Source organism: Styela clava, chromosome 6 (assembly GCF_964204865.1).
Source record: "Styela clava chromosome 6, kaStyClav1.hap1.2, whole genome shotgun sequence".
NCBI lineage: Eukaryota > Metazoa > Chordata > Ascidiacea > Stolidobranchia > Styelidae > Styela > Styela clava.
Genome location: NC_135255.1, coordinates 10,510,151 through 10,521,597, shown reverse-complemented (window position 1 = coordinate 10,521,597; position 11,447 = coordinate 10,510,151). Strand labels below are relative to the sequence as shown.

Here is an 11,447-nt window from a genome sequence, read left to right as displayed (position 1 = left end):
CAATAATTTGTTTAATGAAACAAGTTAAACCCAATAGTTTCCCATAAATTATGTCAGTTCAGGTTAGACAAAGGACCTAATGACCTATATGAAGAGGACCTTTCAAATGACGATTGGGATCGCTATATCCATTTCTATTGGATAGTTACTCCGTTTAGAGAGCCAATAAAAATATTCGTTCGTTCGTCAAACGATTCCAACGTTTTGTGTGGCATGTCGCCATCAAATAAAAATATTTCCACCTTTTAAGATATAACATCAAGTTCAAATGGTATGAAATTTTAATGTCATTTAAGCGTTGGTATGGTGTGGCCTATTTACAATCAACCTTGTTTGCAGTGGTCAAAAACATACAAATGAATGAATGTTGAAATTAAGTATCAAGCCATATTTGTAAAATGGGGACACAGGGATCGTGAAAACGGGTAAAATGAGGTATAATTTCATTGAAGTATCCGACATGCAATTACGCGTGTCGCTAACCCATTAGGAACAAAACCCCAAACACTACTGACAACCTATTCAACTCTTCAATATCTTTTAAGTCAAGCACAACAGAGAGAAATCGTTTTTTCAAATCATAATATCATATTTTGATAGCAGATATAATTTCTATTTTACATTGAATTTTCGAAAGTCAGTCCCAAGTATGATTTGTGTAAAAAATACACTTTCTTAGGACATATTACATATGGTCCACGCTTGATCATAGCATTCCAATTAAATCAATTTCGGTTATTTATTCGTGTCAAAAGCCGTAAATAATTGACATACATATTCATCCAAGCGTAAGACGACCGAAATCAACCTACGAAAATGATTTTTTCATCATTATTGTTTGTTTGTTTTGTTTTATTTGAAGTTAACCAACTGTGAATGATCTCACGGACACTGGTTCGTCCGAATGGCATCCTACCAGGAAATGGGGCATTTCTATCCTACGCTGCAATGGTAGAAATATGGAAAATAGTATATAACTCTTGCAGTAACTGACTTAAATGCAAAAGTTAGCTGATTGGTGGAAAAGGTGGGGCATATCATTTATCTTACATGTTGTCATAAACAAGAGTTTACCAAACTGTGCAATATTTCAGGAGCGTTGCGAAATATCAATCTATTTTCTAAAGACTATTTTTATCTACCCGCATTTGAAAGCATTTCGAACATGATACGATAATAATTGTTGAAATGTTAAGTGAAAAAGTACCATTGGCGAAATTGACATTCAAACGAATTAAGCAAGCTCATGTATCATTTTGAATGAATGTACATTCTTCGCAAAACTTTTCCTTGAGGTAATTTTAATCTTGATTAAAGAAAGAAATTTTTCTTCCGAGTGTCCTAATTCTGCGACAACAGGTCTTCTTTAATCACTGGTTACATACCTGATGTATTTCAGTCCATCCCTGCGAATCTCTACATCCAATAATAGAGTTACTTTGTATAAGTATTCTGGCAGCAGATGGGTCGGACCCAAGTAATATACAATGATATAACGGCGTGAGATCTCGACTGTCGACAACATTAGGTGAAGCCTGGAATTCTATCAATGTCTGTAAGAGAGTAAAGCAGCATAAAAATTCAAAACATAAAACCAAGCAAATGGTACATTTTCATGAAACATATAATATGAGAACAATTAGTGCTTTGCCTATGTAACCAAATTTAGTTGAACGAAAAGGGATTCGAAATGAATGATAGTAAAAAGTGTTAAAGAATTCAGAAAACCAATATTGACGATTTGATAAAAAAAAATTGTGATTTACATACATTACAATCTAGCGTAATTTGGTTGCAAAAATTTATTCAAATAAATCATATAATCGAAATATTGAGTATTTGAGAATACCAAATGAGGTTTTAGACAGGCATACTGATTGAGAGTATGTAAGTAACCAATTTCATATTCTCGTACTAGTATTTCTATCATTGTCACGTAATGGGCAACCCACTTGAGCAAGGTATCCCAACCGGGTATCCGGCAGGTATCGAAAAACGGGAGTGCGACTTGCGCATACCACTGGCAAAGCTTTGGAGATTGAAAAAATAAAGTGGTTTCATGCATAGGGAGGGAAGAATAAAGGGTTCCAAAATAGGCAAATCGACGACAAAAAGGGCTGCACTTGAGATTCCTTATCAAAACACCCATTGGAAAACACCAGTGTGTGCTCCCAAGATCCATTAAAACATGCTAGCAAGATTCATTACAATTTGCCAACCAGTAGTAAAATAACGCGGTTTTCGACTCATATTGCATATTGTTGTTAATTAAAGAAGAAATTACCCTTATCATTTGTATATTTCCATTCCTAGCAGCAACATGCATAGGTGTGAATCCTCTTTTATTCCTGTAATCCAGATGAGCTCCACCTCCCAGTAATGCCATGAACACTGATACACATTCAGCACGAGATTGGCCGCTACTCAAGATTGTAAGTGGAGTTTCTGATAACAACAGGCAATATTTCAAATAATAGGCTGGATATTGAAACACTTCTAAGCGCCATTTTTCAGAAAATTTGCATTAACTAAGGATGAATAAGCGGTCATTCGAATACCGAGAATCTTACTTAGAGATAGTTTTCAAATTGCCAAGATTTTGGTGCTCTGACCATTGGGTATCGCTTACCCATGTAGTCCCTAAGAATAGGTAAAAAGGGCCAGTTCATTCAGAATTAGAATTGAAAAAGCCCCACTAAGCAAGTATTCAAAATGTCAGCCCCCTAAAAAACCCGGAAGTCATAAAAATTCGTTGAATCTTTTGATTTACATGCAAATCAGATTTTAATTCAACTATATTTTCTAGCAGGTATGTATGTTTCTTTTCAATCCAAGATCCTGTTTCTCGGGAATTGAAAACCTCGCGTCTTGATTTTCGAAAAATAAAAACGAAAACATTATGATCATTGAACATGACGTACCTCCTGTATTCGGACATTGAAAATTCGGATCAATTCCTTTTCGTATCAAACTATATATTTTATCCGTAGAATATTGCTGAACGTAACTTAAAAAATCTCGTCGCTTGGAGGCGCTTTGCATCTTCGTGTGTTTTCTTCCTTCCTTTGAAATAACAGGATGATCTGCCATTTTTCTACATTTATATAGCATCTAGAAACAAAGACAAAATTTTTAGTTAGAATGGCACTTACTGGTTGAATAGCGTCTAGCGATGCGAAAATTATTTATAACAGTAGTCAATAACAGTCAAAATAATTTTAAATTGTGTGGTTGTGTAGAGTCATATTTTGATTTGCCCTTAAAGACGCTGATTTACAAGATTACGAAGATATTTCATAAAGTAAGTTCAGTTAGGTTCCGTAACCTAATACCCTAATACAACCTCATGCTTCTCTAAGTTGCTATTAGAAACAAGCCTTACAACAAAGTACTTTAAGTGATATAGAAGTCTTGCTGCACATTGGCACAACTTATTGTGTAAAAAAAGTATCATGAATCACGCAAAACAGTCATCTTCACACTTGTTACATCAATATTGCATTATACGAACAAAAAACAAATCATCAACGTGAAAGCATAGAAAACACAGGTGGAAACTTCCACCAGAATTTACAACAAGCGTAAGTCAAAAAGTTTCAAGAAATTCCATGATGAGAACGATTATTGAATTTTAGAAAATTTTATCTTCTAGTATATGTTCGATGGTGCAGTTAACTGCGTCTAATATAATGACGCATAGACTTATATTGAAGACGTAGAAATTAGGATGCCAGCAAGTGTAAGCCAAAAATTTGAAGAAATTTCATGATTAGAACAATAAATGAGTTTTAAATTCTTTTATCTTCTAGATTAGAATGTTCGATGGTGGTGAATGTTCTTACGGTCAATATACTATACTACAAAAGACAATGATATACTACCAAAGTTAATCCTTACTTTATCAAACCCATATCAATAACGATTTACTATAAATGACGATCACGAAATGACCTTTTCATCATTATCAAAACCAGACTACATGATTTACATGATTTTTAAATTCAACTTGAATTGTTCAAATAGTTCAATTAACTATAGAAATAGTTCGAACTGGCGCCATACGTTCCGAATATCATTTTCCATTGTGCATCCAAAAATAACATCTAAAAGTTGTCGATTAAAAATCCCGCCATGTCGGGGTCATCAGGAAAATGATATTTATGGTCCATGCGCGATTAAGTTGAATTTGTGTATTACTTTAATTTTCAGTTTCAATGGTATTCACATTCAGTCCAACTAAATACAAAAAATCGTGAAACTATATTATGCGATAATAAAATTGCCAAATTCACATGGTCATGAATTGCATTGAATATACACATAAGATAACCAACGAAATACAGACTAATATCTTTTCGGTAATCGCAATATGCCGAATAATGCATTTTATCAAAGTTTGCAAAAAAACACCGTCCCACCAATGAATAATTATCGATTTGTTCCAGTAATAATGGCAATTGGTAATACATAATTTCGGTGATATACCGTTAAATCGTGAAAATATCCGTGAAGCGAAAAATATTATTTGCAAGCATAATATGGCCATAAAATATAGACTCGAAACAGACAGACTTTATTTCTATGTTACCTAATCATTTTCAGGCCTGTTGCAGATGGATGTTTTTCGCATATTAGACTCGAAACAGCTATCGCATTAAACCGATCACGTTACGCCACCTTTCTTCATTAGCAGGCTACGTAATCATTCGCAGGCGTATTGCAGATGAATGTAATTTGCATTGCGTGAATGTAATATCATTGGTAAATACGTCATAAATCATGTTTCATAAAGATAGAATATGAAGGCTTCCTATTATGCCACTATGCGTCAGTATAACAGTGATAGACGAGACAGAACGCAACATTCCAACTTCCGGACAGGAGTTGACATGATGATAGATCTTTCCGTTCATGTTTCAAAATCATAACACGACTTTTCCGGTGACGTAATATCCCAAAAAGTATTTAAGCGTTTTGCGTAAAGAAGGCAGGTTTAAATTGATTCACGTTAGATTGATAGCACATATTGATCGTACAATACGGAGATGTACATATGTATCGGTATCGGCAATTTCGGTCATTTTTCGGGTATTTGTATCGGTATCGGCTAATTGTGGACCGATATTTCCGATATATTTGGATTATTAATCTAATCCAGAATGTTGTAAAAAATAAGTTAAAATACAGATGATGAAAATTTTTCTGCTGGCTCAAGAAATATTTGATTCTATTAATACTTTTCTCGAATCCTTCAAAATTTGACCTATGTTTGTATTGAATTACGGCCACAAATTTGTTTTATAGTACATGCACGATGCACATATAATCAGTGCAATACGTCAAGTTTGTTTTTATGTACATAAACAACGACATCATGGATGAAGATCCGATATAGCCATTCACATTTCTCCTGCAACGTTATTTTTTACCAATTCGATAATTTTATATCAAGTTCTAAACAAGGCCAAATGAGATGTAATTTTTCAAAAATATATTGATGTTTAGCGGCGCACTATATGTAAATCTATGCAAATCCAGCTAGCTTACACTTTCTGTCATGTTAACAGAACCCATTCATTTACTTACAATGGTTCATTCGCATGGGGGAGTGTTTCACGCCCGATATATATTATTCATGTACATTCGACAGGATTTGTGGATGAAGCACACAGGGTTTTATAAAGTCCTGTCATAGTTTCAAAATTTTGTTATGAAGTCAGTTCTCAATACCGCATATCCCAACCAGGTTTATTTTATTTTAATCAGTGTTTATGAAAGTGTTTTTACTTCATTTAATACGACTTTATATGTCACCATCATTTGCACGGAGCATATCAAAGTTCTTTCACCTAATTTAACACAGAAATTTGTGACCAAATATTCTGCTGTGCTTCATTGTTCATGTACATTACTAACAGATTACGAGTATAAGTTTCCTATACATTATTCGACATTAAATTTAAAGTAAGCACACGTCACTTTCACAACAGCATTTAGTAATGAATGCAACCGAAAAAAAAATCAAAAAATATGTGCCAGGCACTCGGCGACTTTATCATCTTCGATTTAAGTAAGCGTAATCTAAAACAAATGAGAATGCGAGCCTTTATGTTTTCACTTCGACTTATGACATTAAACTCACGACTTGGCAGTGTTTCAAGAATTTTGTCTTAACGGCGTAAATGAATTCATTATTGGTAATAATGGCGGCAAAGTCTTGTCTAGTCATTAGAAATCGCGCTTTTGAAATATAATTGGCATAAAAATGCTGGAAACCCATTGCTATGAACATACATTCAACAAAGATAAAATAATGAGAGAAATTCGCGCAGCATTTATTGTTAAACCAATCTCATTTACGTCCAGTCCGAGAGGTCAAAACGAATAAACGTGTCGTTACGTTAAACAACAAAGGCTATACAGAGGATTTAAAACTTTATGGACATTCTTGAAAATTTATCACATTACTGAGAACCAAAGCTGTTACTATCGTAAGATGATATTAAAAACGGGTCTAATGTTTAAAAGTTCTTCATGGTTATTTGATTATAGATTAGAAAATATGCATAGCGAATGAAATCCTATATTTACACTATAGGGCGTAGAGAACATGACAAACCTTATTCAGTAATTTCATGTAATATAATATTCTTAGATTGAACAGAAAACATCATTACAAAAATGATTTTACGAATACCAAAATGGAAATTCAATATAAGTTACGCCTAAAAGTACAAATCCATAAGTTGAACAGAAGACCAATTGCCATTGTATTCTATCGGCCTTATTTCTCGAACGATCATCGATAGTGCAAACAAAAATAGAAGCATAAATCCATTATAACGTCCTCAAGGGATAGTCTGGACATCTAACCTCGGGGACCACATTACACAGAAAATGACATCAATTGCGTTAATTTAGTATTATACAGATGGTGAAAGGAAAAGCTGGAGAACTCATAGCAATTCAACACGTACGTCGAATAGAGGCCAAGTGCAGCCAGTTAGTTGGTGGCGGTTGGAACGAGGACAAAAATACAGAACTACATGTCTACAATAACCAATGTACGAAGTAAAATAAACGAAATTTTTAAAAGTGTACTACTCACGCGAAATGGAGGACGTGGTCCTGTCGAACAAGGGTGCGTGGTGTCAATTAGTGACCAGTATAGTGATAACGGACTGACATTTGTGTTATTCAATGGATTGAATTACCCCTAGGTCACCGCCTTTTGAACCTTTTAATACTATTAAGCTTACACACTAACACCTGTTGAATGAGCAATTAAATAAAAGTCACTTTTAGAGAGCGAAAACAGCTGGATTGAAAGAAGTACAACCATAGATTCGTAAACTAGGTTCAAGTGAGGCTCTATTGATTTTGATTCGAAAAATAATGATCTTTATACAAACACCTCTGCAGGCTTCGTGATTTTGAAATTTACTGCTCTGAATACAGTGACGACTATTTTTCGTATTGATGTATTCAAATCCTTTTTTGCTTTAAATTGATAATCACGCCCGGACAACTTATAACATCGAATATAAAGCATATTTATCTGACGCTGCATCTGGCTATAACAAACAATTATCAAAAAACCTGAAATTTTTCGCATAGAAATTGTTATCTCTCCTTTATCTTTGCTTGTGAAAATCAAAAAGTAGATTCTCCAACAATGTGTTTATCAGACAAAAATGTAAGCAATTTTTCTAATATTTTAAAAATGTTTTTATCAAATTATGGTTTAAAAATTTAAAAGCTTTATTAAAACGCCCAGGGGCGATGGTGAGGAATTAACAACATTACGTCAAACAGGAAAGCGTATAACATGCACGATCTGCTGTCTAAGGCAAATTGATTGAAATTATAATCGCTCAAAGCGAACCATGCTGGGATACTCGAGCGAGTCGCATGGAAAATGACTACGGTAAGTGACTACTGCACAAGCAGATAATTGTAATGAAAAAACTGCATCTGAACGAACAAAACGAAGCTTCAATTGGTCCTGAATCTGAATTCAAAACTTGCTCTTCCTTCACCCCTTAAAAATAACATTTCCTTCGGGTTCGGTCAATGTCATGATAATTTTTCACCCCAAGATATTTTAAAATGCGCAAATACTTCGTTGCATGGTATATCGACTAGATTAGGAAATATAATATAAATATGACAATATCTGGCACAAAACTTTGGGATAATTTAATGGGTGCTCCCGAAGTATGCGAACCAAGATGGCGGACATCGGAACGTAACATGGGTAACAGGTTAGGGTTAGGCGATAATTTTTTTCCAATTTTCCTTATTTTAGTCCTATTATCAGTTCGAAGACTAGCCAAGAGCCTCCCGTAGTATTTATACCTAAAATTATGGCCTAACCCTAACCTAGTACACATATTACATTCCGATGTCCGCCATCTTGGTTCGCATACTTCGAGAGCCCCATTTAATGAGTATATAAAACAAATGGGAAGGTGAAAAGGGAACGGCAATTACGAACAAATTCATTTCACACAATCTATTTGGATCACGCAATGCTTAGGCCGTATGAAATCGCTTGGCATTTATCGAGTATGTTTCGACATTTATTGGCCTTGAATAACCCATTTGACAAACAGTTGTTTTCATATGTCCCCCAATTAAGAAGAACGGACAAACATGTGATATAGAGTAAAACATAGCTACCAATCATGGCGCGTGCTAGAAAAACTAAAATTTGGAAGTTTAACATTGCTGAGATGTCCAACGGGGAACACTCGTTATGAAGATGTAATTTAGCGTAGTAATCCATGTTATTGGGCAATTGGACAAGCAATTGGACGTGTTCGGCGGCAGTAATCGTCGTAAATTGGCGTTATTAAACCCGGTAATCGCTACGCTGGTATTCAAATCCTTTTATGTGATGGATAGGTCGCCTTTCATTGTCAAGAGAACGGAATGCAAAATAAAATTTTACAAGAATTCCATGAATTGCATTGTAAGATTACAATACCGCTGAATAACAGATATCCAACAAATGGTACTAAAGGGTAGCACAAAATTGCTCAAACATACAAATAGCAACAAACCAACAAATGCATACTAAACAATAATGGCGGCTTGATTTTCCCACATTAACAGCATATTGAATAGAGGTCAAGGTCGGTCAACTGATACCAATTTTTTTTTAAATATCATAATTGTGTCGAAAGGTGACAAGTAAATATCGTTCACTTTCCATTGCCGCGAGATTTAACCGCGACCAATTATAATTTCCTACAGACAAAATCCACAAAATGTCGAAGATGCGGAATGCGATGATAAATGGAGCAGTTTAACAATGGAGAAAGCAATGTCAATTCTGGAAACATGTAAAAAATACTGGTAATAAGAAAGAGAAAAATGCTCGAATATATCGACATGAAGCCAAAAACGAAATCTAATCTTTCTAGGTACCGTAAACTTCTCGATTTCGACTGATCACCACATCGCAGCGAACACGTAAAATTCAAAGCAATTGGTCTGGTAATCAAAACAAAAATTGATGTTTTCCTAACAGAAAAAACAATCCTAACAACAATAACAACATATTATCAAAACGACCTGTAGGTCCAATTCGTGTCCAGAAAGAATGGTACCAGGAGCAGATTTACAGCTACGCAACAGGCCAACAGATAAAATATGCACTTAGGTTAGCGATGAGGAAACGCAGGTGACCTGCTGACAATGTATTTATTAATAGAGATAACATGATTTGAAGTCGAAAACAAGACTTCGAAAATGTGTTTTGTGGCGGTGCAAGCCACTGAATACAGTAAGAATCAAATAACAAAAGCCACCGAATCGGTTTTATGGTCATCAAGTTAATTTAATTGTAGGTGCTGAAAACAGTCCACTTCCGAACCATTAGAGTGAAAGGTTCTAAAAATCTAACGACTTCGCTTGTACATGGATAAAAATAAAAGTACCGGTAATTATCCTATTTCGCAACATTAAAAAAAAAAAGCTCTTTGTATAAGGAACTTCAGAACATTATTCTTAGAACATGGAAATGGAATTATCTTCTATATTTAATGATGCGCTGTGCTACATCAAATACATGAGAATGATTTAAAAAATGATCACGTAATTCGAAGTCATAATTTGCATCATCCTTTTTGTATGTGCTTCTATATTAGAAAAGTCAACTTTCCACTATTTAGACATGTTTTCGCTATCTATGAGGGCCTATCTATCATGTATTTATGTTATATTTTCATACACACAATATAGGGCAGTTAGTACACTTTGATTTGAATTATTTCGGCAATGCAATTTTAATATTAACACAAATTCGAGTTCACAGCAAGCCACAAACGAAATGAACCTCACAAATTCCACAGTTAAACTAACCCATAATCTCACCGAGATATCATATTGCCGAAAACGGCGAAAGTTGAAACCGCGTTGGCGTGATGCGTCACGAAATCTCTCTAGACGAAAAGCGAGTTTTAGTCATCAATTCATTTTACACAAATAAAAATCAGTTTAAATAGATGACGATAACCATTTTACATTTGTCTGGCGTCATACAAAGAAAACTATCAGGCTCTTATTTGAAAGCATGTAGATTCATACAAATATTCCCACCCTGCACCTCTTATCTTTTCCAAGCATCATAATCAAAATGAATACACTGAATGCTCAAATCTAATAGAGTCCGAAACCGGATACAATACCAGTAACCATTCTTCAGCCCCTGCCCTTAGTCATATTCACTAAGATCATAGCTTTTAATATCAGAATCAAAATGAATTAAAAATCACACACTGAAACTTCCAGAACTTTCGTTCGTATCAAATGCCGATGGCTATCACATATCATATTACTTCCGGATATTTGCTCTTTCCAGTAAAATCAGGCAAAATGTGGCCGAGGGCAAAATTTGAACCAACCCAAGAATAAAAACGAAGGGAAACTATGTACAACATCATGAGTTACATGCAAACTATAAATATTAACAAAATATTCTTCGATTACAGGCCTTATCTCTGGTAACAGCGTTAAAACAACAAAACATAATAACACCTAAGTAGTTATATTATTCTACCTATAGATTTTTATCAGTGTAATTCATGTCGCCATATGTTGTTAAATAATTTGATCCCAACAGTCCGATATCAAGATATGTCAGTGTCACCATGAAAAAACTTTTCCGATGTCGTACACAAATGCCTAACATGTATATTCATCACATAGGAGTCAAAAAAATTGACAGCGCAGACATAGTAATTACTGATTATACTTGGATTGGATTAGATATATAATATCACAAATATTCTGAAGTACAAAAAAAGTATCTAAACTATATAAATTATATAGAGAATTTCGAGATTTTAACAACTTTTCTGACATACTCTTCTTCTATTGTTCCTAACAATGACGGACATCACTTTTCGACATTTACAATATGAAAATTTGCGCAACTGATA

The 11,447-nt window shown here is 34.5% G+C and overlaps 1 protein-coding gene across 2 annotated transcripts in view; it reads right to left on the bottom strand.

The window, feature by feature from the left end:
* LOC120331532 (uncharacterized) overlaps nt 1-11,447 on the bottom strand; it is a 77,007-nt gene that overhangs the window by 53,371 nt on the left and 12,189 nt on the right. Inside the window, exons 1-4 of one of the 2 annotated variants that reach the window (XM_039398619.2) lie at nt 7,109-7,238; nt 2,922-3,111; nt 2,285-2,445; nt 1,386-1,553 (exon numbers count right to left, since the gene is read on the bottom strand). In XM_039398619.2, the coding sequence (XP_039254553.2) occupies nt 1,386-1,553; nt 2,285-2,445; nt 2,922-3,111 (519 nt within the window). In that variant the 5' untranslated portion in view covers nt 7,109-7,238. Of the gene's footprint in view, nt 1-1,385; nt 1,554-2,284; nt 2,446-2,921; nt 3,112-7,108; nt 7,239-11,447 lie in introns of those variants that run through there. The other variant, XM_039398618.2, reaches the window with a different exon arrangement.